This window comes from Denticeps clupeoides, chromosome 6, assembly GCF_900700375.1.
Source record: "Denticeps clupeoides chromosome 6, fDenClu1.1, whole genome shotgun sequence".
NCBI lineage: Eukaryota > Metazoa > Chordata > Actinopteri > Clupeiformes > Denticipitidae > Denticeps > Denticeps clupeoides.
In genome coordinates this window covers 499276-526428 of record NC_041712.1, presented here as the reverse complement: position 1 = coordinate 526428, position 27153 = coordinate 499276, and the positions used below count along the sequence as shown (strand labels likewise).

General features: G+C 42.2%; 1 protein-coding gene across 4 annotated transcripts; it reads right to left on the bottom strand.

Moving 5' to 3' along the window:
* Positions 1-261: 261 nt before the first annotated feature.
* Positions 262-26643, bottom strand: capn5b (calpain 5b). 4 transcript variants are annotated; one of them, XM_028984475.1, is made up of 15 exons: positions 26551-26622; positions 25768-25965; positions 25563-25657; positions 25296-25468; positions 16986-17117; positions 7483-7691; positions 7176-7368; positions 6544-6737; positions 5728-5805; positions 5345-5540; positions 5074-5196; positions 3951-4147; positions 3658-3779; positions 2989-3125; positions 2179-2799 (listed from the first exon to the last, which is right to left on the bottom strand). In XM_028984475.1, the coding sequence occupies exons 4-15, from the start codon at positions 25458-25460 to the stop codon at positions 2617-2619; spliced, it is 1929 nt and encodes a 642-aa protein (XP_028840308.1). In that variant the 5' UTR covers positions 25461-25468; positions 25563-25657; positions 25768-25965; positions 26551-26622; the 3' UTR covers positions 2179-2616. The 4 variants fall into 4 exon arrangements, with proteins under 4 accessions (XP_028840310.1, XP_028840308.1, XP_028840309.1 ...); XM_028984476.1 differs by lacking the exon at positions 25768-25965 and having other exon boundaries at positions 26551-26643; XM_028984477.1 differs by lacking the exons at positions 25563-25657; positions 25768-25965 and having other exon boundaries at positions 262-2313; positions 26551-26643.
* Positions 26644-27153: the final 510 nt, after the last annotated feature.

Here is a 27153-nt window from a genome sequence, read left to right as displayed (position 1 = left end):
CCCTTCTCCACAGCCTCTGATCCTTCTTAAGAAAGGGTGGGGTTTGGGGTTCGACAGGAGGAGGGGAAACGTACAGCCCTCATTGTTCTGTTGGACCTCAGCTCTCCATTTAGCTGGGCACTGATTGTTTAGGGAAATGCCAAGATTTCTCCTGTGAAATGGCAAGCCCAAAATTCCACAGAAGAAACAAAGAGCCAATATAACCTCAAGAGTTTCGGAAATATCTTCTCTGTTTCAGATTTGCTTCAGTTATCCCAATTTTATTTTAGTTTTTATTGCAAAACCATGCCACAAGCTGACATAAATTACAAAATAGAAATAAAAATAATACATATAAAATAAACACAGTGTAACCCAGGAAAGACACAGAAGAAAGGAAAATCCGAACATAAGGTGACATGTCACAATTAGAGCAAAAACACAAGAATCATAGATAAATATAAAATACAACAAAATGTATCAAATATTGATAAAAGATCTGAGTATAGGCTACATTATGCTCACCATGCAGTTTATGTTATTTGAAGTTGAACATCAGTCAAGCCGCAGATTGTGTGATGAAAACACAATCTAAGACAAGTTAGATTTAATTCCCGTTTTCCCTCAAAATGCCCAGTTCACAGAGGATATGTTCAATGTTCAATGTACCATAAACAAGGAATATACAGCTCTGGAAAAAGAGATGGCTATTTCATTGTATTTTAACACCATTGCACCTTCAACTGGAGCTGCTGATCAGACCAATTCAACCAAATCTCACCCAAAAACGTTTAACTTAACTCTCGTTCATTGTGTTTGACATTTTTATTATGACATTTCAAGTATTTTGATTATATTATTTAAGAGTGTATATTTGTTGTTAGCTATTTAAATGTGATCAGTAGTTTATTGAAATATTTTTTTTTACATTTTAAATGAAACAGAAGCCCATCAGTTGATAAATAAATGGAAAAGAAAATGTTTCATTTTTTTTTCCAGAGCTGTTCTTCCACTGTCCTGCAGTGTTTTTTACTGCCACATAAACGGCGTTAAATGCAACACACAACATAAGTGTTCCACTTCCATATATGGAAACAGTACCAACACAGAAATATCACTATAATACAATTTATATGCCTTTAAACAGCCATTTGTATCTTATAACATGCAGTGACAGGACAAAGCTATCACTGTCCAAAGATCTTTAATGTAAAATGTGCGTATTTATTTTACTTCTGCAAATCAAGAGGAAAGATGTGAAGAGAAAGGTTAACTAGAATAAATCTTACCATTCTGATACCCTTCTCATACACATATTTCATGCTCCCATCTCAGAGTCTTCTTTACCGTTGCTGATGCCATTTCACAAAAAAATTGCATTTGCACAAGTTCCGTCATATCATTTTTCAGAGGGCAATTTGGAAAAGGCAACTTTTTGAACTCCTGTTTTATTATTCTAATCATATTTTCCAACACTGATTATGTTTTCTCTCAACTAAGACATACAGTGTAAACATGCTTTTGAAATCTACTATTTGATGAACACTGTAATTTCCTAATACGACATGAAATTTAAACACTGACTTAAGACACTGTGACGTTCTTCAAAAAAAAGTCAATTCAAGTAACACACATGATTCCCAGATCTGTCTGTCAGCTGTGACCTTACATTCATAAATGACTGGCAGCACACTGCAGTCTGATTCAATATCAAGAGCTCTGGCATCACTGTACACATACAGGATGAGAAACCTTCAATTGTCTTGGCAACGTGTTACATGGCGAAGATGGAGTGTGAACCGGTCATTTTCAAGTTCATGCAGCTCTGCACTGGAATGGATTAGACACAGTTAAACTTACAATTTCCAATGGCCTGTTTTCATTGGTCACAAAAAGTCCAAAACTTTACCACTTCCCCCAGCCGGATCCACAATGGCATGTGTAGTTTTGGCAGAAGATGTCTAAAATGTTTCTCAAGGGCCCGTGGTCCAGGGCTGTTGAGGTATATGGGTCTGTTGGAGGGCTTGGTTTTTACCCTAAAGCACTGCTGGCATTGAAAAAGTTTCCATCTTATCAACAAACTCACCCACTCAGTGCTTCAGTGTGAATTCAGGGACCCCATGTCCCCCTGCTACAGTGGGGCCAAATGACTCTTAGGCAGTAGTGCTTCATGACAATGACATGGCAGCCCTTAGTAAACACAATTCATGACAGTATGTAAAAGCACAAAACCGTCTGCTCAGCCACACAATGGTAAAATATCCTGTTTGGGAGCTTGGGGCCAAGTATCCAGATTGTGACAAAATCCAAGATGACACCTAGGCCACAGACATCCTGTAAAGGCATAGAGTAAAACCTAAAATAAAGGATGGTCAACAGTCTGCTCAACGGGAGTCAGGCTCCATATGAGACGAGTACAATTTTCAATTTGTATTCCAGAAGGAAAGGAAAGTGGGGCCATGCAGACTGGGCAGGGGAGTGAGGTGGAAGATCAGAAGGAGCGTTAAGGAGGCACGGCCAGGGCCATCCAGCAGCAGTCAACCTTGTGCAGCATGTGAGTGAGCAGGGGTAGGAGGAAGCGGGAAGAGCAGAGAAGGAAGGAGGAATCAACAGGAAGACAGGGCTCTGGAGCTCCTCTCAGATATTAGTCAGTGTGGTGCAGGTGATGAGGCGTACGGTCAGTGTGCCCGGCAGCTCATTGTCTTGGCGACTGCCTTTGTCCTTTAAGTGGACAGTGTGCTGCTCCTGTCGATCACTGGGGTCACTGAAAAGGGTCACCTGACCCAGGAAGGTGTCAACAATGACGTTCTTATTGTAGATCTGGATGTGGACATGTTAAGCAGACAAGCAGCAGCGAGAGATTTGGGAAGAGATTTTGTAGCAGAGGAAAATAAGAATAATAAATAGATGAGGAAACGAGGAAGGAAAGCTAGACACAGAAAATGAACAGTTTAACGTGAATAAAAAGACAATCATGAAATATCTCACACAGAGCCTGACAACACTGACCTCAATGTGGATACCGTCCTTTGGCTTCTTCCGGTAAAACAGACCCTTTATATCAAAGTTGGGGCTCCTTGTGTCTTTGTGAACTGGGGACCGCACCTTCTCACCCTCACAGGTCATGATTATGTAAGGATCAGAAGCTGTAAAGAAATGAAACAGACACAGTAATGACAAACCAGTGAAATGACCAGTCACTTGACTGGGGGGGCTTTTAAAATGCAATAATGAGGTACATTTTTACTGTGTTAAATCATTTTTTCAACACATATTCTGAATTACAGATAAACATACGATATAGGTCTCTACCCCCTCATTATTTTGGACTATGGGCCAGATTTTTTACAGGCATATGCGCAGCCATACCACACATCATTTCTAAATCTCATTTTTATATAGTTACTACTGCACGTAAACTACACACAACCAAATGGCAAAGAATTAAAGCAACATAAGTTAAATGATGTCAAATGTCCTGATGACAAAAAGTTCTTGAGACATGGTTATATGAGTATGTCCCTGAAGGTCCTGCTTTTGCAAAAATCTGCTAGGGTGCAGTACCTTCTCTTTTATCCAAGTACCCCTTCGTGTGATCTATCACATAGTGCAGCTCTGTATATAAGTATTACTGTGTGACTTGAGAGAGAGAGAATCGGGTGTTGAAGAGCACTGTACCTCCATTAGAGTCCTGGCCCTGTAAGCCCATGGCGCTCAGCACATGCACCTGAGTGACCAGTTGTGGGAAGCCACACATTCCAGTCCAGCAGGTCTGAGGAGGTTCATCCAGCATCAGCTCCCTGGGGGGGTCAGGAGAGATATTTTCATATTTACATGTCCAGCACTGAAATATTGATCCAGTATGACAGCATAAACAAATCGGTTCAAGGAGGCAATCGTCTACTAAACCTATACTAAGAGGTTTCAGAGACACTGAGCTACAAGAGAGCAATGGCAGCTAGCTGATTTACTTGCAGTCCGAAGGCACGTCAGTGAAGACACGGAGCAGGAAGTCACCCTGCTGGCCAGGATCAAAGGTTGTGGGGATTATGACATAACGTCCCTCTTTCAGTTCTTTCCTCAAAAAGACACAGCGAGAATTGATGTAGATGGAGCCAGCCACCTTCTGCTGGGATGAGTGCATGCGATACTTTCTGTTGAGCTCCACCTAGGGAAAGAAGAGTGTTACTAAACCTGCAACCTTTACTTCATGTAAATACACAGATCTGGAAAAAGATCCATTCACACCCATCAGGTGTAAGATTAAAGAACAGCTTCTACCAGTGGGCAGTCAGAACTCTTAATGCACCACATCACTGACATTCTCCCACATGATGCTGCTACTGTCTAAGACCGCGTGCAATAGTTTCACTCATTCTTACTAACCAAAGCCACTCCCCCTTATATACTACATACAAAATGTTTTATTATATTTATAATGCCCTTGTAGATATACCCCCAGCCCACCCGAATGTCTCATGTACTGTTTTTACTGGCTGTGCTTGTACTCTTTATCATGTTTCTATATCTTGCACAGTCACTTTTCTTGCACCTTTGCGGAATTGCTAACAAATGTCATAGTCCAGGCAACTGTACAAGTTTGGATGTCATCCAAACTTATGGAATTATGTAGTAATCAAAGATGTTTTAAACAGATTATGTTTTACATATTCTATTTAGATTCAAATGTATTATATTCAAATATATTCGTATTTAGATTAATTTTAGAGTAGCCACCTTTTGCTTTGATGACTGCGTTGCAAGCTCTTGGCATTCTCTCAATCATCCTGATGAGCTAGTCACAGAGGTGTTGGAAAGTGAAAGTGAAGTGATTGTCATTTGTGATACACAGCAGCACAGCACACGGTGCACACAGTGAAATATGTCCTCTGTGTGCACACTTATGCAAGCAGCTGAATGTTTTCCGCAAAATTCGATAGTACTTTTTAAAGATGGTGAAAGGTTTTTAAACGGTTTATCACAAAACCCCATCATTTTAATTGGGGTGTCCACACTTTATATCCACTGTATGTAGGTGGAATGTATACAATGTTCACCCAGGAAGGTACCAGTGGTGTCCTTTCCTCTGCTTACCCGATGGATATCAAAGCCAATGGCCAGGTTCTCACTCTTGCCCTCTTTTGGAGTAGCTCGCCTCTCCTTCTGCTGTAAGCAGATCAGCACCTCATCCTCCACCTTCCTCACATCGAACACATACTGGCACAGAGAGGGAAAAGCAAGTGAGACCTGCAGACACTTCACAACAAACCCTCCATCTAAACAATACTGATTTTAACATCACAATTTCTCAGACATCTACAAACCACAATGATGTTTCTGATGTTTCCCACCCACATGCACACACCTGTGGGTTCTGCAAGAATGTGGCTTTGTGATTTATGCAGCCCCCAGAACGGTTCCGTAGAGGATCATCCTGGTACACCCAGGACCCCCTCATCACCTCTTCTTCCCATGTCTTATGGATGCTCAGATAGGAGGTATTGATCAGTCGACACATGATAAGGTCTGTGAAGTACTGACAGAAGTCCTCAAAGGTCATCCTGGGGTTGGGAGAACATCAGCAGGGAGAACATAGACAATACTTCAAATCTATTATAATCCATTTGATGCTCAAAATGACCTAGATACTGCGTGACCCAACAAGTTCAGTCTGTGAGCAAAATGGACAACAGAGGGTTGGACACCACAAACTCAATAACCATCCAGATTTCTACACTCTAAACTCACCAGAATTCTCCATCATCCTGGACTGTTACCCCAAGCTTTTCTCGCTCACTCTTGCTCACTTTCTTCCACTCCTCAGAGCTGCAATATGAAAATTAAAAACAATCAATCTGGTCCATCTGATTGCAGCAAGCAGACAGTATAAAACACACACTGAATGTAAATGATGGTCTACAATGACCCCATGTTCAATGCATTTGCTTTTCATTCTAGATGTTGTGCACTGGATGTTAAGCAGATCTTGCTTGTACCGTTCTATCTCAGCACCTTCCAATTTGACACAAACCTGCTGCACAAGATCTCAATATAATGGCAGAAAGCAGCAAGAAAGCAGTGTTAAGATCAAAGACTGTGTGAAATGTTCTTTATAAAGCATTCTAATTTGGGAGCAACAAAATTAATCTCACAATTTCACCCAACTGACTTAAAACTAAAACATGATGAGATTAATGGCATTACTGTCTGGCCCAAACTAATGGTTTTTAAATGGCATCTTAAAATCAACCCATTGTACACCACATACCAGTACTAAAGACAGGTGGTGTGGTTGGTGAAGGATTTTTGGATTTGTTAATAAAGCTTGCACAGTATTTTTGAGCCAAATGTTTGCTTCCAAAGTCCACTGGAATTGAATTTTACCAATGTAATTCTCATTTACACTGAAATTTAATGGTCACACAGGTTAAAATAATTTCCAGTGCAGTATTAAATAAATAGCATAATGCATCTTAACTGCATAATACCATTCATTCCATTAAACTTTTTTATTTGCATGAAATAGTGCAATAGATTATTCTATTTTGCCACATCTGAAGTTACCTATCACTCCAGGGTCCGCTCCATTCCTTCTCCCCCCATGGGTTCCTCATTCGAATCATGTGCAGTTTCTCTGATTTGAAAAAGGCCAGCAAGCCGTGGCCGAGTCGGACCTTACGCACATCTGTAACTGCATAGGCGTGGCCTTTCACCAGCCCACAGTCCAGCCGTGCCTCCATGTCCTCCACAGTGGTTGCCTAAGTAACCAAAATAAGGTCTGTTTTAAATCACAGAATGAGTCTCTGATAATGGGACCTTCAGCAACACCAGGATGAGACATGAGGTAAAGCTGGTAAAGGCTGCTTTTCACCACCATGAAAGCATACTGTTCTCTTTGAACCTATAGTAGTTTGTAGATGCTGTGATTTATGATGATGTTGCATGTGTAGTGGACCCACACCTACATTTTAAATATTAGAATATTTGGTTAGAAGAATTGCCAGCAGGTAAACTTACATATCTTCCATAATTTCTGTAAAGATGCTTTGATTACAACTTTGATTAAAACTGCCTTAATGTAATGTAAAAAATGCCATAAATGTAAATGTATTTCTAACCAGATTACGACTATATGGCAGTACATGATTTCCACATGACTCTGTGGATCAGTGAAAAGATCTTGTCAAAAGACTGACCCGGATGGAACAGCTGATGAGCCCGTCTCTATTGTGGACCTTCAGGACTCGTTCAAATAGCTGGTTTCTTCCAAGCTCATCCTGGGCAAATTGTCCCTCCAGAAGGTCCATGGGTTCTGACACACCACCAGTGAAGTCAACTAAGGCATCTGCAGTGTTCCCCCCATCCAAAGCCTCATAACAGCCATACACTCTACAGAAAAAGATTTTAGTAATGACAAATCTTGTAATATGCTACAACCCTCATCATACATTTTAAAAATCATGGGTACACTGTGCCACACTGAGCGATAATGACATTTCTCACTTGGCGTAAGCTTTCTCAACCAAGGCACTCCAGAACTCATTGCTGTCGTTGGAGTGGCAATAGACCAGTTGGTTATCAACTGTCGGTAAACGGTCATCGATGACCACATCCACCCACTCCCCAAAGCGCCAGAAGCGGAAGTGGAAGATCCCTGCATAGGAATCAGGCTTTTCCGAATCCCATTCCTGATCCCTCCAGTCTGGGATAACCTGCAGTATGAGAGGAGTAAGAAGAGGAGGCATGAGTGAGCGAAGGAGGCTACTGACACTCTTTTTTTTACTTTCCTGAAACAAAGGCAGACGGGCCAGTAAATTACTTCCTATAACCTGCCAAGCATCATTCTCCTTGTCTCCCTGCTTTGATGTTCCACCAAAGTGAGAACAAAACAGATTCTGACCAAATGTCAGGCTGATTCTGGAGCCCTGTGTTCATTGAAGAAAACAACTGAGGTCCTGGGTTTGTGGAACATACAAGATCATTTTGCTGAGAGCCTAGAGGCTGGTACCATAATCATGTGTAATCATACTCTGTGGTCCCTAGAGGCCTGGAAGTAACCTTGTCCTTAAAGATGGAAACATCATTATTCATGCTTGCCTAGTGTTGCCACTAGTCCAACTCTTCTTCACTGTGGACTGACAGTCTTCATGCATGAGCAGCATCAGTACATGTTGTAGAGATTAAAGCCAGAGCATAAGAGCTAAAGAGAGATAGAAAAATAAGGATCATGGGTATTTATGGTGTTAGTTGTGCAAAAACCTTTAAGTTAATATTCGAGTGAGGAAGAATGTTTGAAGACACGAAGGGGTAGGACAGATGTACATCAGAAGATTTTCATGCATGCCTACACCCCTGGTGATCCCCATTCCATATGGCTCTGCAGATGACACCTTCGGGTGCAGTCACTGCAGCAATGTGACCACAAGCAGCAGGAGAGGCTGTGTCTCCTGCATACAGACAATTTATATTCTTGAATTCCCCCCTGCATTTTTATCACTGCATTTTGCACTTCTCATCCTTGGACCCCAGACCTCATCTACCTGATGACAAGGTTGCTCTTAGGGTCTGCTGGAATATTCTGGAGCCTTAGATGTCTTTGTATTCTCTGTTCAATGTTTTTTGATATTTTTCAGCCTTAATCAAAAATCTATAAAAAAAAATTCCCTCAGAATTCTACACACAACACCCCATAATATCAACATGAAAAAAAGTTAGCTAATTTATTAAAATTGAAAAAAACTGAAAATTCACATGTACATACATATTCAGAGCCTTTGGTCAATACATTTTCGATGCACCTTTGGCCGCAATTATAGTCTCATGTATTTTGCCACAAGCTTGGCACACCTAACCTTGGCCAGTTTGGCCCATTCCTCTTTGCAGTAAATATCCTTACTTTGCTTAAATTCTACGGGATTCTACGGGAAAAATGTCCGGGATTCAGACACAGTCTCAGTGTTTAAATCCAATCTCAAAACCTATCTGTTTTCTCTGGCTTTTTGCTGAAGTCCTAGACCCTCATTTCACGCAGTGTCAATTATAAAGTCCAGTTTATCACAGAGTCCCCCTGTTAGACACAGACAAAGTTAAATTCACCCTAGTTAGGCTGTCCTAGTTAGGGTACCGGGCCACTGTAGCACCAATATACCACTATAACCACATATTTCAGTATCGGTCGTACGATGCCACCGTCTGCCGCTGCTTCTGTTTGTTTTTCTCCGAGACACGGAATCAAGCACCCAGACTACTGGCAGACCCCAGTGAAGAGACCAGCAAATAAATCCTGGTTCCTGACAACTGCTCTACAAGGACAAAACATGAAACAAACCAGAGGGTCACCACAGCCACCACCACCATTACAACTACAGCTTCAGGGATCTTCAAATGGACCAGTAACATCATTACGGACACGTAATCTAGACCATGACACTGAGTACATTCTGGACTTCTCCAACCCTACAACCGTAGGACTTATTATTATATCATATCCAACCCGGCACTGACACCATTTGCAGGCTCACTCTACCCTGGAAGGGGGTCCCTCTCTGTATCACTCCTTCCCAACGTTTCTTCCTTTCCTTTTTTCTCTCTCCTAGAGTTTTTTGTGTGGAGTTTTTCCTTGTGTGCAGAAGAGTCAAGTGTGGGGGGTGTCAACTGTAGGGCCTGTCAAAGCCCATTGAGACATACTGTATGTGATTTTGGGCTATATAAGAAATAAATGTTGTTGTTGTTGTTACTCAATCATCAATCTAAAAATCTACTTAAGTAAAAGTAAAAAATACTTAATTTAAAATTTACTTTGACTAAAAGTTTCAATAACAATAGTCATTTTTATTGAACATTTTGGAGGTGCAAATTATTTTCAAACCATCCCATAAAACATTTTTAAGCACAGATGGCCATAAAAATACAAAATTCTGATTTGTAATTCAAACATAACAATAAAAAAAAAATCTAAGTATCCATCAACAATTATTTTGTAAAACTGCTGTTTAGTTTGAACAATAGAATACACAGGTAAAAAGCATATACAGTGCTTCACAGCACATCTCATTTCCATATTTTGTTCCACATTCAGTGGGGCAAAAAGTATTTAGTCAGCCACCAATTGTGCAAGTTCTCCCACTTAAAAAGATGAGAGATGCCTGTAATTTTAATCATAGGTTTACCTCAACTATGGGAGACAAAATGAGAAAAAAAATCCAGAAAATCACATCCTCTGATTTTTTAAGAATTTATTTTGCAAATTATGGTGGAAAATAAGTATTTGGTCACTAACAAACAAGCAAGATTTCTGACTCTCACAGACCTACATTTACATTTACAGCATTTATCAGACGCCCTTATCCAGAGCGACTTACAATCAGTAGTTACAGGGACAGACTTCCCCCTGGAGCAACTTAGGGTTAAGTGTCTTGCTCAGGGACACAGTGGTAGTAAGTGAGATTTGAACCCGGGTCTTCTGGTTCATAGGCGAGTGTGTTACCCACTAGGCTACTACCACCCTAGACCTATAAGTTCTTCTGTAAAAGGCTCCTCTGTCCTGCACTCATTACCTGTATTAATGGCACCTGTTTGAACTCATTATCAGTATAAAAGACACCCGTCCACAACCTCAAACAGTCACACTCCAAACTCCACTATGGCCAAGAACAAAGAGCCGTAAGGACACCAGACCTGCACAAGGAAGACTGAATCTGCAATAGGTAAGCAGCTTGGTGTGAAGAAATCAACTGTGGGAGCAGTATTAGAAAATGGAAGACATACAAGACCACTGTTAATCTCCCTCGATCTGGGGCTCCACGCAAAAGATGTCACCTCGTGGGGTCAAAATGATTACAAGAACGGTGATCAAAAATCCCAGAACCACACGGGGGGACCTAGCCAATGACCTGAAGAGAGCTGGGCTACCATCAGTAACACACTACGCCGCCAGGGAATCAAATCCTGTAGTGCCAGACGTGTTCCCTGCTTAAGCCAGTACATGTCCGGGCCCGTCTGAAGTTTGCTAGAGAGCATCTGGATGATCCAGAAGAGGATTGGGAGAATGTCATATGGTCTGATGAAACCAAAATAGAACTTTTTGGTAAAAACTCTACTTGTTGTGCTTGGAGGAGAAAGAATGCTGAGTTGCATCCAAAGAACACCATACCTACTGTGAAGTATGGGGGTGGTAACATCATGCTTTGGGGCTGTTTTTCTGCAAAGGGACCCAGACGACTGATCCGTGTAAAGGAAAGAATGAATGGGGCCATGTATCGTGAGATTTTGAGTGAAAACCTCCTTCCATCAGCAAGGGCAATGAAGATGGAACGTGGCTGGGTCTTTCAGCATGACAATGATCCCAAACACACCACCCGGGCAATGAAGTAGTGGCTTCGTAAGAAGCATTACAAGGTTCTGGAGTGGCCTAGCCAGTCTCCAGGTCTCACCCCATAGAAAATCTTTGGAGGGAGTTGAAAGTCCGTGTTACCCAGTGACAGCCCCAAAACATCACTGCTCTAGAGGAGCACATTCTTCTGCATGGAAGAATGGGCCAAAATACCAGCAACAGTGTGTGAAAACCTTGTGAAGACTTACAGAAAATCGTTTGACCTCCGTCATTTCCAACAAAGGGTATATAACAAAGTATTGAGATGAACTTTTGTTAGTGACCAAATACTAATTTTCCACCATAATTTGCAAATAAATTCTTAAAATATTAGAGGATGTGATTTTCTGGATTTTTTTTCTCATTTTGTCTCTCATAGTTGAGGTATACCTATGATGAACATTACAGTCCTCTCTCATCTTTTCAAGTGGTAGAACTGCACAATTGGTGGCTGACTAAATACTTTTTTGCCCCACAGTATTGCAACCTGGATGAAATTTTAATGACAAAGTAAAAAAAAAGTTTGAGGTTTTTGCAAATGTAAAAAACAATTAAAAAACGAGAAAGCACAGGTACATATTTATTTGCAGCCTTTATCATGAAGCTCAAAAAAAAAAAAAAAAGCTAATTTGCATCCTGATTCCCCTGATCATCCTTGAGATGTTTCTGTAGACCTCCGAGACAGGATTATCTTGAGGCACAAATCTGGGAAAAAGTTACAGAAAAATTTCTGCTGAGAATAGATGATGCAGGTCACAATGAGCACAGTGGACTGCATCATCCACAAGTGGAAGAAGTTCAAAACCACCAAAACCACTTTTTAACTTTTTAACTTTAAGGAATCTACGTAGAGCTGGCCAGCCGCCTAAACTGGACGACCGGGGGAGAAGGGCCTTAGTCAGGGAGGTGACCATGAACCCGATGCTCCAGAATGGATAGAGGAGAAACTTCTAGAAGGACAACCAATAATGCCTGTATGGTATACGGCAGCCACTCCTTAGTAAAAGGCACATGGCAGATGGAGTTTGCCAAAGGCTACCTGAAGGACTTGCTGACCATGAGAAACAAAAGACTATGGTCTTTGGTATGAACGCCAGGTGTCCGATTTGGAGGAAACCAGGCACCGCTCATCACCAGGCCAGTACCATCCCTACAGTGAAGCATGGTGGAGGCAGCATCATGCTGTGGGGGTGTTTTTCAGCTGCAGAGACTGGGAGACTAGTCAGGATAGAGGGAAAGATGACTGCAACAATATACAGAGACATCCTGGATGAAAACCTGCTCCAGAGTGAAAGTGAAGTGATCATTGTGATACACTGCACATGGTGACACAACAAAATGTGTCCTTTGCTTTAAACAATCACCCTTGGTGAGCAGTGGGCAGCAATGACAGGAGCCCAGGGAGCAGTGTGTGGGGATGGTGGTTGTAGTACTGGTGTTAGTAGCCTAGAGGGTAACACACTCGCCTATGAACCTGAAGACCCAGGTTCAAATCCCACTTACTTCCATTGTGTCCCTGAGCAAGACACTTAAACCTAAGTGTCTCCTGGGGGGGACTGTCCCTGTAACTACTGATTGTAAGTTGCTCTGGATAAGGGCGTCTGGTAAATGCCATAAATGTAACTGTAAATTTACTGGTTCTCTCGTCATGCCATGGTGGTTTGCTCAGTGGCACCTCAGAGGGCCGGGATTCGAACCAGCAACCTTCTAATTATGGGGCACAGATTTGAATCCGATTTAAAATGGCTGTGCACCAACGCTTCCCATCTTTCGGAGGTGCTGCAGAGAGGAATGAGGCGCCCCCTAGGCCATATATCAAGAAAAGCTTGAACATACACTACCTTTCCTCATGCATCTACAAACCTCGTACATACACCATATATTCCTCACTTATCTATATAAAAACCTCACACGTACACCATATATTCCTCACACATCTACATACAAACCTCACACATACACCATATATTCCTCACCTCTACATACAAACCTCACACATACACCATATATTCCTCACACATCTACATACAAACCTCACACATACACCATATATTCCTCACACATCTACATACAAACCTCACACATACACCATATATTCCTCACACATCTACATACAAACCTCACACATACACCATATATTCCTCACCTCTACATACAAACCTCACACATACACCATATATTCCTCACACATCTACATACAAACCTCACACATACACCATATATTCCTCACACATCTACATACAAACCTCACACATACACCATATATTCCTCACACATCTACATACAAACCTCACACATACACCATATATTCCTCACCTCTACATACAAACCTCACACGTTCAACATATATTCCTCACACATCTACATACAAAGCTCACACACACACCCTATATTCCTCACGCATCTACATACAAACCTCACACATACACCATATATTCCTCACACATCTACATACAAACCTCACACATACACCATATATTCCTCACACATCTACATACAAACCTCACACATACACCATATATTCCTCACCTCTACATACAAATCTCACACATACACCATATATTCCTCACACATCTACATACAAACCTCACACATACACCATATATTCCTCACACATCTACATACAAACCTCACACATACACCATATATTCCTCACACATCTACATACAAACCTCACACATACACCATATATTCCTCACCTCTACATACAAACCTCACACGTTCAACATATATTCCTCACACATCTACATACAAAGCTCACACATACACCATATATTCCTCACACATCTACATACAAACCTCACACATACACCATATATTCCTCACACATCTACATACAAACCTCACACATACATCATATATTCCTCACACATCTACATACAAACCTCACACATACACCATATATTCCTCACCTCTACAAACAAACCTCACACATACATCATATATTCCTCACGCATCTACATACAAACCTCACACATACATCATATATTCCTCACACATCTACATACAAAGCTCACACATACACCATATATTCCTCACACATCTACATACAAACCTCACACATACCTCATATATTCCTCACACATCTACATACAAACCTCACACATACACCATATATTCCTCACCTCTACAAACAAACCTCACACATACATCATATATTCCTCACGCATCTACATACAAACCTCACACATACATCATATATTCCTCACACATCTACATACAAACCTCACACATACACCATATATTCCTCACACATCTACATACAAACCTCACACATACACCATATATTCCTCACACATCTACATACAAACCTCACACATACGCCATATATTCTTCACACATCTACATACAAACCTCACACATACACCATATATTCTTCACACATCTACATACAAACCTCACACATACACCATATATTACACATACGCCATATATTCTTCACACATCTACATACAAACCTCACACATACACCATATATTCCTCACACATCTACATACAAACCTCACACATACGCCATATATTCTTCACACATCTACATACAAACCTCACACATACACCATATATTCTTCACACATCTACATACAAACCTCACACATACACCATATATCACACATACGCCATATATTCTTCACGCATCTACATACAATCCTCGCAACCCTCTTTATTTTCATGACCATTTACGTTGGTAGATCCTCACTGAAGGCAGCAAAACACATGTGGAGTTATGGACTTAACTAAAAGTGGAGACCTGGCCTCCACAGTCACCGGACCTGAACCCAATCCAGATGGTTTGGGGTGAGCTGGACCAACAAGTGCTAAACACCTCTGGGAACTCCTTCAAGACTGTTGGAGAACCATTTCAGGTGACGACCTCTTGAAGCTCATCGAGAGAATGCCAAGAGTGTGCAAAGCAGTAATCAGAGCAAAGAAACTAGAATATAAAACATGTTTTCACTTATTTCACCGTTTTTTGTTAAGTCCATAACTTCACATGTGTTCATTCATAGTTTTGATGCCTTCAGTGAGAATCTACCAACGTAAATGGTCATGAAAATAAAGAAAACACGTTGAATGAGAAGATGTGTCCAAACTTTTGGCCTGTACTGTAGATGCGTGAGGAATACATGGTGCATGTGTGAGCTAATATTACAATGAGCACCTACCTGACTATGAGCACCCTTCTTCCCTGATCGCTTAGTTTAAGTGGTCGGCCAGCTCCTGGAAATGTCCAGGTAATTTTGGATATATTCCCCTTATGGATGATGGAGGCCACTGCGCTCAAAGCAGCACAAATTTTCCTGTAACCTTCTCCAGATTTGTGCCGTAAGACAGTCCTGTCTTGGAGGTCTACAGACAATTCCTTTGACTTCATGCTTGGTTTGTGCTCTAAGATGAACTGTCAATTGTGGGACCTTATATAGACAGGTGTGTGTCTTTCCAAATCAGGTCCAATCAACTGTATTTTCCACAGATGGACAAAAAATTTAGCTGCAGAAACATCATAAGGATGATCAGGGAAAACAGGAGGCACCTGAGCTCAGTTTTGAACTTTATGGCAAAGGCTGTGAATACTTATGTACATGTGATTTCTCAGTCACTCTGGAGTGTTGTGTGTATAATTCTGAGGACAAAAAATATTCAAATGTGGAAAAAGTGAATAATTTCCAGATGCACTATATCTCTCTAGTGCGAATAGAAATGTAGGATAGAAGCTATTTTATGAAAGGTGCCCATGACCTGACTAATGTTTAGACAGCTCAAAACCTGAAAAATTCTAAAACCCTGGCCGGACACAATTTTCCGGGTCCCACAAATAGGACATGTCCAAGGGAAAGGAGAATATTTGGTCACCTTTCCTTTGGCCATTATTGATTATAAGTGTGTAAAGGTGACAGTAGTGTTATTGTGCAGTATAAATACTGCTACGAGCCCATGTTGTAGACCAGTTGTGACTTTCCATAAAGAAATTTGGGGTTATATTTTTGCTAATGCTGTGGGATTTGACATGATTGCAAGATCATGATAAGCAAAACCACAATCCAAGGGAACTTTCTGCACAGCCCTGTTGAGGAACAGTTCTATGAGAGAGGAAGCAATGTTCAAGCATAAGGAAGATACCTCTGGTCCCAGGACAGCACAAGATACCAAGAGTTTACATGCAAACTTGCTCAGTTATATAACATGAAGTGAAATGCAAACTCCACACACAAAAAGACGGGACCCAGAATCAAAGTCAAGCAACCTTCCATTTTCAGCGTAAATGTCTGACAAATGAGCTGGGGGATCACAGTGAGATGGCACACTGAGGGAAACAGGCTGTTTGTTTTTTACAAAATGACCTCATGAATCTACACATTTTACTTTACTTTACTTGGCAGACGCTTTTATCCAAAGCGACTTACAAGCAGAGGACACCAGCAATTCTCATTTGGTTTCCATAGATTGTGAGTCAAAAAACAGTAGAGAAAATAGTTGTTTACCACATTGTGTAGCCTAAAGCACTGGCAAGTCTTAGTATCCGACTGTGATGGAATTTCATCATTGCTTATTTTGTGATACAGATGTAGGGTCTAATCTGCTTCAAAAGACTTGTCTTATTTAAAAAAAAAGGAGAAATGGACGGAGAAAAGCTTACTTTCTGCCACAGAGACTCTCTGGAGGCCAGGCTAGAACAAGCTGCCACAAACCAGCAGTTTCCCAGTTGTCCTTGGTGCAGATCATGGGCGCTGATTCCATCCACAAACAACTGAGGATCATCACACAGCTCCTAACAGAGAAAAATTGTAGGGACATTATCCAACATTCATAATGAAATGCACTGCCCCTTTTACATCAGTTCTTCCCAAATAGTCTCGTCAGTCCACAAGTAGTGTGGAGCTGTGGAGTAGTGTGCCCTTTCGCAAGGTTCGGGTGTGGAGGAATGTTCTTTTTAGGGGTGTCACCCAACTTGGTCACCCAACACTCATGAACACAGATGTTAAACAGTTCCAAGACACTAGCACAATCCATTAAATTCAGACAACACCAAAATCATTTAGCCATGTAGTGAAGATTGAAGTCTTATAAAAAGGAATTTAAAATGTCGCCTGCTCACATAGATCCTAAAACGGTAACTCCTGTAAAGCGTTTGTCTGCAGATCATGATCATTTTATTAAGTAGGGTGACCAGACGTGAACGTGAGTGGAATTCACAGCAGTAGCGGTAATATTCTCTCTAGTCATTGTTCAAGGCTGAGCTCAGAAAATGTGAACATATTCACCTTTTTGCACTTCAACTTGAACTGATTTGTGAACTGTTAAAGCTCTAATGTTGACAGATTTAACATTATTTTCTTGTTTTTGTTCATTTAAGTTAAGGACATTGGCAGCAACAATCAAGCTGTGCTACCAAACCACTAAAGATTAGACGTCATATAGACATGCAGAACATGGGGCAGTGGTGGCCTAGCGGTTAAGGTGGTGGCCTAGCGGTAAAGTGGCTCCGTAATCAGAAGGTTGCCGGTTCGAATCCCAACGCGATGGGTTAAATGAAGAGGACACATTTTGTTGTGTGCACCATGTGCTGTGCTGAAGTGTTTCACAATGACAATCACTTCACTTTCATGTTTGTCTATATTGTGTCCATCGGTCCAAGACCAACTCTGGCGATATTTGGATGCCTAACTATGACCCCACTTAGACGACAATATGCAGTCAAACAGCATCATGCTGTGGGGGTGATTTACAACTGCAGGGAAAGACAATGACTCTAAGCACACAGCAAAAATCATGAAGGAGGGGCTTCACATCAACTCTGTGACTGTTCTTGAATGGCCCAGCTAGAGCCCTGACTTAAACCCAATTGAGCATCTCTGGAGAGACCTAAAAATGGCCGTCCACCAACATGTACCATCCAACCTGCCAGAACTGGCGAGGATCTACAAGGAGGTATGGCAGAGGATCCCCAAATCCAGATGTGAAAAACTTGTTATATCTTTCCCAAAAAGACTCATTGCTGTATTAGATCAAAAAGGGTGTTATTTATTTTGTTAATAAATCTACAAAATTGTCAACAATTCTGTGTTTTTCTGTCAATGTGGGGTGCTGTGTGTACATTAATGAGGAAAGTAACATAAAATAATTAGTTTAGCAAATGGCTTCAATATAACAAAGTGTGAAAAATGATACAGGTAAGACCACCAATCCAGTGGTGGAGTTGTTTTACATGACATTACTGCAGTCATGATCAAAAAGCTCATCAACAATGTATTGTTCTCATATGCCCACATATGCTTCATGTTTTATATATGTTTCAGGAAGGGACAGCAAACAGACCATACAGATGATTATTAATCACAATTATTCATTATTGTAGGTAAAACAGATTTTTATTGCACTTTCTATTTTAAACAAACCATGAAAAAAACAGCCTTTCAGTTCAAAACCTCAAATAAAAACAACTCAAAAATAATAAAACTAAATCTACCCAAGAAAAGGGTTAGAGTGCAATGATAATGTGCAAAAGCCTCTCTCTCTCTCTCTCTCTCTCTCTCTCTCTATATATATATATATATATATATATATATATAAAAACAGGAACATATAAGGAACAGGATATTTGATGATTATAAAAAACATCCTATCAACATTTTCTGACTTAAGACTGTCAGGTGACTAGGAAAATACTGAATTTTTTCTATTTAATATGAAAAATGAACATCTATTTACCTGATTATTTGATTATTCGCTCTGGTCTGTGACATGAATAACATTACTTGTCTAACACAAAATTTCGGAACATACAATAAAATCTTATTTAAAAAATTGTATGCATATGCTATGTTCGCTCATTATTACAGCCACATGCAGCGCAAAAATCAAGCATTTTTGCTTGTTCGGTCAGAGAAGTGTTGTTAGATGAGCTTGGAACAAGAGCTGTAATTATTGGCCCAAGCCAAGACGTTGTCTCTCATGCAGTCTATGCTTTCGTTCGCCTCCTGGTGGTTGGCTTGAGAAAGTCCTTGACTTCATATGGAGCAGAGCCTGCTATTCAAATGTTAATATCACAGACAATCATTTAAATTGAACCGTGGTCGTGACTAAAATTAGATTAACTGTGCAGCCCCAATACACACCGAAACAACGCGTCCTGGAGAAGTCTCATTGTGGGACTGGCTAAAGGTGGCTGGAATTCTGCACCATGACTGAATTTTGGAAAGAGACTTCAGATATAGTTTTAAGGGACACTAAGAACGATATAAAAGCAAAACTAAATTCATAATAGGAGACCTTTAAAATGATACATTACCCTATTTAAAATGTAATAGCAGCGTAACTGTTTCAATTACTTTTAATTTACTCTATAAGTTATCAACTAGATGTGTGAACCTTATTATTATAATTACCTCGATATCAATGCATCCCATACATTTTCTGCATTGTCACATGATGGCACTGACAGCGTTCAGTCTGCGCTCACCTTGTAACAGTCGTATATATACTTTAAATGCACACATTGCCGTGGGCGGAGCTATTCGTCTGCCCGGTCCTGATGCAGAGAGCATGATGGGAACCCCAGCCGCAGCGTGACATTCTATTTCTTCCCAGCAGGCCTCCTTTTTCTGCACGCTTCACCAGAGTTTCCTCCACTACACACCAACTCAACTCTGTTACAACCTGAAGCCACAAATGGCAGAAAAACACTTGGTTCAGATGTCCATGGCGGCAGGTGAACGCAGACTGGTTTTCTGCTCATTGGAGAAAATCTAAAGCCACTTTCAGACCGAGCGTGGTCTGAAAAGTGGCGTTGCAAGAACAAGGCCACCAAGTGCGGTGCGGTGCGGTGCAGTGCAGTGCAGCGTGAAACTCCTAGCTGGACTAAGATCAGACAGCCACAGTCATAGTCCCTTCCTATGACAAGGACATTATCAGCGTGATCAAATCAGTGAGCAGAGAAATCCTATTTTGAAAGTGTTCTGGAGCTGATGATATACCAAAAGGTGAACTCTTAAAATAATAATGACCTTCTGATGTGATGAACTTTGTCAACAGCATTTTATGAAGTGGTACCTGCCAGAAGCCTGATCACATTCAGCTCTCTAAGGATGCTTTCGTTCAAGTTGGGACCATGGGACCAAGCCCGCACACCATTCACATTTTCTCAATATGGTCTACTCTTGACTTTAGTTTTCTAGTCTTTAACAAGGGTGATGACAGGTCTTATACGATAATCACCTCCTCCACTATCTACCAATACCCTCACTGAATGACAGCATGCAGCTGCCCTTTACCATCCAGGGGTTGAATAGCAGCCCCAGCAGGGCCCTGCATGGCGCTGTGCAGCTGGGTTGTGTGAGGGTTAGTCACAGGCGCAGGGAGGTCACCATTTATGCTGCATGGTATTTCTATCCATGCAGATGACTCTAAATAGGCCACAGCCTCATCCTTCTCCAGCTTTTGTCCTGACCTGCACATGAATGCCAAATGTCCTCTCTTATGACATTCTTGACATTTATATTCTTTGCTGGGTATCCCGCGTAGGAATTCTTTGGGGTTTTGCCACATTTGCCACACTGCTTTGGATTAGTGGAGGTAAACTGAGGCTGAGGGTGGATCACACATTGAGCAAATTTCTTCCCCCTTTCCCCCCCATATATGGCATTTATTATTTACAGTATCTTCATGCATCTGGTGCATCGGCTGACCATAAAACAGCCTTTTCACCTCTTCGTGCTCTTCAACTACGGCTGGAGTTTAATCCAAACTTGGGTTAAAGTGCATTTTTCCATATAATTCTTAAAATGAGCTCAAGGTATACTTACCACCCACTGTGGGGGTATACTCTGCCTAACCACCCACTGTGGGGGTATACTCCGCCTTACCACCCACTGTGGGGGTATACTCCGCCTTACCACCCACTGTGGGGGTATACTCCGCCTTACCACCCACTGTGGGGGTATACTCCGCCTTACCACCCACTGTGGGGGTATACTCCGCCTTACCACCCACTGTGGGGGTATACTCCGCCTAACCACCCACTGTGGGGGTATACTCCGCCTTACCACCCACTGTGGGGGTATACTCCACCTTAACCACCCACTGTGGGGGTATACTCCGCCGTACCACCCACTGTGGGGGTATACTCCGCACTACCACCCCGTGGGGGTATACTCCGCCTAACCACCCACTGTGGGGGTATACTCCGCCTTACCACCCACTGTGGGGGGTATACTCCGCCTTACCACCCACTGTGGGGGTATACTCCCCTTAACCAACCCACTGTGGGGGTATAACTCCGCCTTACCACCCACTGTGGGGGTATAACTCCGCCTTACCACCCACTGTGGGGGTATACTCCGCCTTACCAGTCCCCACTGTGGGGGTATACTCCGCCTTACCACCCACTGTGGGGGTATACTCCGCCTTACCAACCCCACTGTGGGGGTATACTCCGCCTTACCACCCACTGTGGGGGTATACTCCGCCTTACCACCCACTGTGTAAAGGAGAAAATTCACCTGATAAGATCTGGCGTTTTCTTTCAGCCTGAAAGAAATCTAAATGTTTGAAACTTTGAGAACGGCCACAAGGTAGGTTCGAAGTTGAATGGTCCGAGTGGTGAGATGGTAAATACGTGATGTACGCTATGTGCTTTTAGCTACTGCTAGCTTGTGTTGGGGAGTAACAGAATACATGTACTGGCGTTACGTATTTAGAATACAAAATATGAGTAACTGTATTTCGTTACAGTTACCGGTTAAATGAGTGATAATCAGAATACAGTTACTTTTTTAAATAAATGGATCACACGGCGGTCTTTTCCTGTTTCATACGTTAGGCTATCCCCTCTCTATCTCCTCTCTAATTTTGGTAATTCCACGCTGCGTGGACACGCATAAAGCAGGTATTCTGTCGAAACATGCTGCCTATCGAGATGTGATACCTAGCGGATCTGCGCATGTGCAGTCCCTGAAGTTTGCGCTCTGTTTCAGTGCCCATAAATCCATGCTACCCCTGATAAGGTGACACGCCATCACCCGGTTTAACCTCGCAGCTCAGAATGGAGACGGCTGTAATTGGCCGCTTTCCGCCGCGAGGAAGGTGCGGTCCTAATCAAAAAGAGGGTCATTTTTCTTGTGCAAGGCTACTTTTTATTTTAACTAAGTGATGGAATATGTTGGTGACCATAACAGTAAATACTTTTCAGTGGAATATTTTATGTTTCTCTTCCACTTTTCAGCTTTATAAATAAAAAGATGGTTAGTGAAAAACAGGACTTTTTTTATTATACGTGATTGCTACATTCATGTAGTTATAAAAAGCATGACAATATATTAAGTAATCCAAAGTATTCAGAATTCGTTACTCACATTGAGTAACTTAACAGAATACATTACAAACTACATTTTGGGGCATGTATTCTGTAATCTGTAACGGAATCCATTTTAAAAGTAACCTTCCCAACACTGCATGTCACTCTGTTCCATACGTCACAGTTCTCACTGTACCCACCATTAAAAGTGCTCCAACCTGTTGTCTGTACCTCCAGACTCTCTCTGTTGTTGGTCATAACCTTCTGACACCATGTATGCTGACGCTTTAGCTTTTGCCATCCTGTTAGCTAGAAGACTAGAGACCAACAGGGGGCAGTGGTGGCCTAGCGGTTAAGGAAGCGGCCCCGTAATCAGAAGGTTGCCGGTTTGAATCCCGATATGATGAGCAAAGCACCGTCCCCACACACTGCTCCCCGGGCGAGCAGTCATGGCTGCCCACTGCTCACCAAGGGTGATGGGTTAAAAGCAGAGGACATATTTCACTGTGTGCACAGTAGGGCTGCACGATTTGGGGGAAAAAACATATTGCAATTATTGAGATCAATATTGCGATTTGCGATATGATAAAGGCCACTTACTTGAATATCAATGAAAAGTCACATACAAATTACTAATAGTGAAATGTTTAATTTCAAAGTGAAACATACAAACTACTTATAACAACTTGAAATGCCCAGAGCTTTCAAAATAAAATATTCTACAAAATTAAATAATCACAAAAAACTCTTTACATTACTGTCGAACGACAAACCCTGGTAAGGCTAAACAACTGTTTTGATTATATTTGGCCATTATAAAATCCCGTATTATAGTTCTTACGTTTAACCAAAACGTTGTTGGGATGCATAGCTTTGCTAGCTTAGCTAAGGTTAAGATTTGTAAACTGAGGTGAATTTCTTTAGGAAACCTTCAAAGTTTGAGAAAAGTTAACTAAACAGCTAAGAACAGTCTAAATAGTTAATTCCTACGTTTAGCCTAAACGTTGTTTGGAAGCTGACTTGAACACAGGAATACATAGCTTCGCTAGCTTAGCCTAGCTTAGCTAAGGTTAAGTCTTATAAAACGGGATTTTTTAATGGCCAAATATATTCAAAACAATAGTCCAGCCTTACCTATGAAATGAAATCCCCCGAGATCTGGTTTGAAGCGTACAGCGGTTTGTACAGCCCCAAGCAGCACAATGAGGCATTTTTATGCACTTCTCTCCATAGACATGTATATGCTTTATTCCACAGCAGAGCCTATCGCAATATGGCGGCGACGTTGACGTACGATGCAGTTCGTCATGCAACGTCTACCCATATGTCTATGTGAGTCAAGAATCTGAGGTCTCCATTGAACCGAATCGAAAGTCATGTGACCAAACACGTCACATTCGACTGAAGTGAGACTTCAGTCAGCTCGCAAACTTTGAGAGAATGAGTGATATGTTGCCGATTCAATCCATGTACCAATAATTTAAATCGCAGCTTTTTGTGTTCATGTAATCGCACAGACTGACATCGCGATTACGATTGCAATTAGATTAATCGTGCACAGGGTGCTGTGCTGTGATGGCGTGACCCAACCAATTCATGGACACAGCCGTCTTGACCCCCACCTAGGAAAGGCTTCATGTCTAACAGGGACCTGACGCGTAACCATGTTTGCCAGACGGTCAAGGATGCACTACATCCATTAGCTGATCTGTCTGGACGAGGTTTTCTGCACCAGGAGGGGAGCAGAACAGACGGTGGAGGATCGTCCATCCATTCACCATCATTTTATTAAGATGCTATTATGTGGCTGCTCTAGTAAATGTTCTGGGTGTCTGTGGCCAAACTAGTTAACCACTATCTGGGTATGCAGATTTTTTGGTTGTTGTTTCCATTTTATCTATAAAATAAAAATGCATAATTATTTGTAATTATCTTGAATTGTACATGTTTGAAAAACCTAATAAACCAAGTTTCTTCATCAGGCGGCATTCAACTTCAGCGTCCCAGTCAAGCTTTCGGCAAGATTTCTACACAGCCAGCTGCGGTTTGATGCCCCTGGACAACCTGAACGGAAACGCACCCCAGATCATGATGGAGCCCCATATCCCGTGAGACCATCCAGGTAAAATCAATTCTGTCCGAGAATAAAACTCTTCTGCTTGTGCTGCTTTTAACAGTTCCTGGGCAGCAATGCCACCTTGCACCAGGACCTCATGACAGTGTGAACACCAGACATTTTTCTTCTTTTGCCATTTTGTACCTCTTCTCACAACCTGTGCGGAACTCAAATATTTATCAAGAACGGATGAGAAGTTGGGTTTCTGTGATCCTTATCCTTCCGACAAAACAACTAAATGTTCACTTGCTGCCTAATATTTCCCACCCACTGCCAGTATAAACAGAAAATGTCACCTGAGAGAGGTCACAGAACCAGAGTTCCACGGGTGCTAGTGGCCTAGTGTGTAACTATGAACCAGAAGACCCAGGTTCAAACCACACTTACTACCATCGTGTCCCTGAGCAAGACACTTAACCCTGAGTGTCTCCAGGGGGGGACTGTCCCTGTCACTACTGACTGTAAGTCGCTCTGGATAAGGGCGTCTGGTAAATGCTGGAAATGGAAATACCTGCATTGAGAAGGTCTGAGCAGCTCACCTGCGGTCTTTTCCAACACACTCGACCAATCCTGTTCCCATGCAGGAACAGAGAATCATCTACGGCGGGGAAAAGAGGGTCTTCAAACAGCACTCCACTCTGCATGCACTGCTTTTTCAGGCTGGAGTAATGCTGCCCCTCAAAGGCCTTCACTGATGAGAACATCCTTCACCCTGCAGGAGCAGTAGAGCAGCAGAATATGAGGATATGAGGGAAGTAGAGACACCTGAGAGGATGGAGTGTTCATAATGACTTTTCACTTTGTACCTTGTAGCACCAGGTTCCGTTTGTACTGTCTAACAGCTGAAATGACATTAAAGCTCAACTTCAGCTGGCAATGTACAGTATGACAATCCAGAGACCTGGAACAAGGACAGAGAACAAGACAGGAGTCTGCATTTCTGTCCCCATAACCACATGACATTGTCCGCAATGTTCTCCACCACCCTGCCAACATCAATCAGAGCATTACCTCCAGAAAAGGGACTTTCTCGGCTGCCTGTTGCCAAGGAGATACATGGGTAAGGTCGGCAGGCCTCTAATCCACCTTTAAGAGGGTGGGGAGTTGTGCTCTCCGCCCTCTCTGCGTTGCTTCTGTACAGACCTGTAATACCATTTCATCTGCATATTTCACAACGTTTCTCTTTTCAAGCCGCAAAGCATTCCAGACCTACAGAAACCAATAAAGAAATGGAAACGATGCGTGGCCTGTCAATCACAGCACCATCTTATGAATTATTCAGTCACCTCCGGCAAATCATGACTTGGAGCTTATACTGGCTCACTTCCAGTCGTGCACGTACATTTAAAGGAGCATTTTCACACATTAGGGTCACAGCACACCAACAAGGCAAATCGTGTCATCTACCAACAACAGCCATTCTTCATGACTTCATACAGTACATCATAATTATGGCATTATAATGGAAATAAAGCCTCAAGTGTCAGATGGTGCAGGCCTCCAGCTCATGGCCACTGTGGGGCTGCCCACGTCGTTCCACGCCATGTTCCACACCATGAGCCCAGCAGTGGAACTTGTGCAGCTCCAGCAGTCTCAGCATCTCTCCACCTCCTGCACCAGCTCAGCTTCCTCTCACCATAGCAACTGTGGGACCCCCGACACACCCCATCTACTACAACGTAGGGGTATTCCCGCCCGTCTAATAAGATCAGCGTGGTGACCACACGCCACGCGAATTCCGGAGAAACGACGCGGTCGGCGGGTGAGAAAATGGATGCTCTTTTCGTTCCGTACCAGGCGGCGGCGGCGGGTCCCGGTCCAGTCTCCGGTCCTGGTCTCTCCGGTCCTGCTCTGCGTCCCTCCCCGAGCCGCCAGCGAGGAGGACCTCGGCGCGTCTGCGCATGCGCGCACGACAGCCTCGTTTGCATACGCGCGCTTGCGGCCAAGAGGTCGCGGTGGATTACAACGCGGCCTCGAACCTCCAAGGTTGCGAGTTCGATTCCCGGCTTGGACCCTGCGTGTGAGAGACCGGATTCCTTGCGGAGTATAATGTATTTTTTTCTAATAGACAGAACGACCAGATGTGCTGGTACACGCCAAATAAAAGCCCACGTGATTCCACAAAAACACTCACAGTGGTCCATTATTACACACCACCAACAAATCGACAATTCCACACTGTGTAATAAAATATATATAAGCCCTGGTTTACATTCAAAAGGTGAATTTACATCAAACTTAAATAGTGCTTGAAGCCTTGTTTCAAGGAATAAAATAAGCTCACATAGTTCATTAACTGGTTTCTCATCAACCCACATCATTACATTTCTGTTTCCACCTTAAAGGTCTAACATGCAGCACATTCATCACCACCACGGTCCTGATCACTCGATCGTA

What these genes read in the sequence shown, in the direction of transcription:
- capn5b (XM_028984476.1), bottom strand. Translation starts at nt 25,460, where the DNA reads ATGTTCTCATCAGTGAAGGCCTTTGAGGGGCAGCATTACTCCAGCCTG. An exon ending in GTTGAGAAAGCTTACGCCAA is followed by an intron (nt 7,369 to 7,482) that starts GTGAGAAATGTC and finishes CTTTTTCTGTAG; the next exon opens with AGTGTATGGCTGTTATGAGG. An exon ending in GACGTGCCTTCGGACTGCAA is followed by an intron (nt 3,780 to 3,950) that starts GTAAATCAGCTA and finishes TGACCCCCCCAG; the next exon opens with GGAGCTGATGCTGGATGAAC.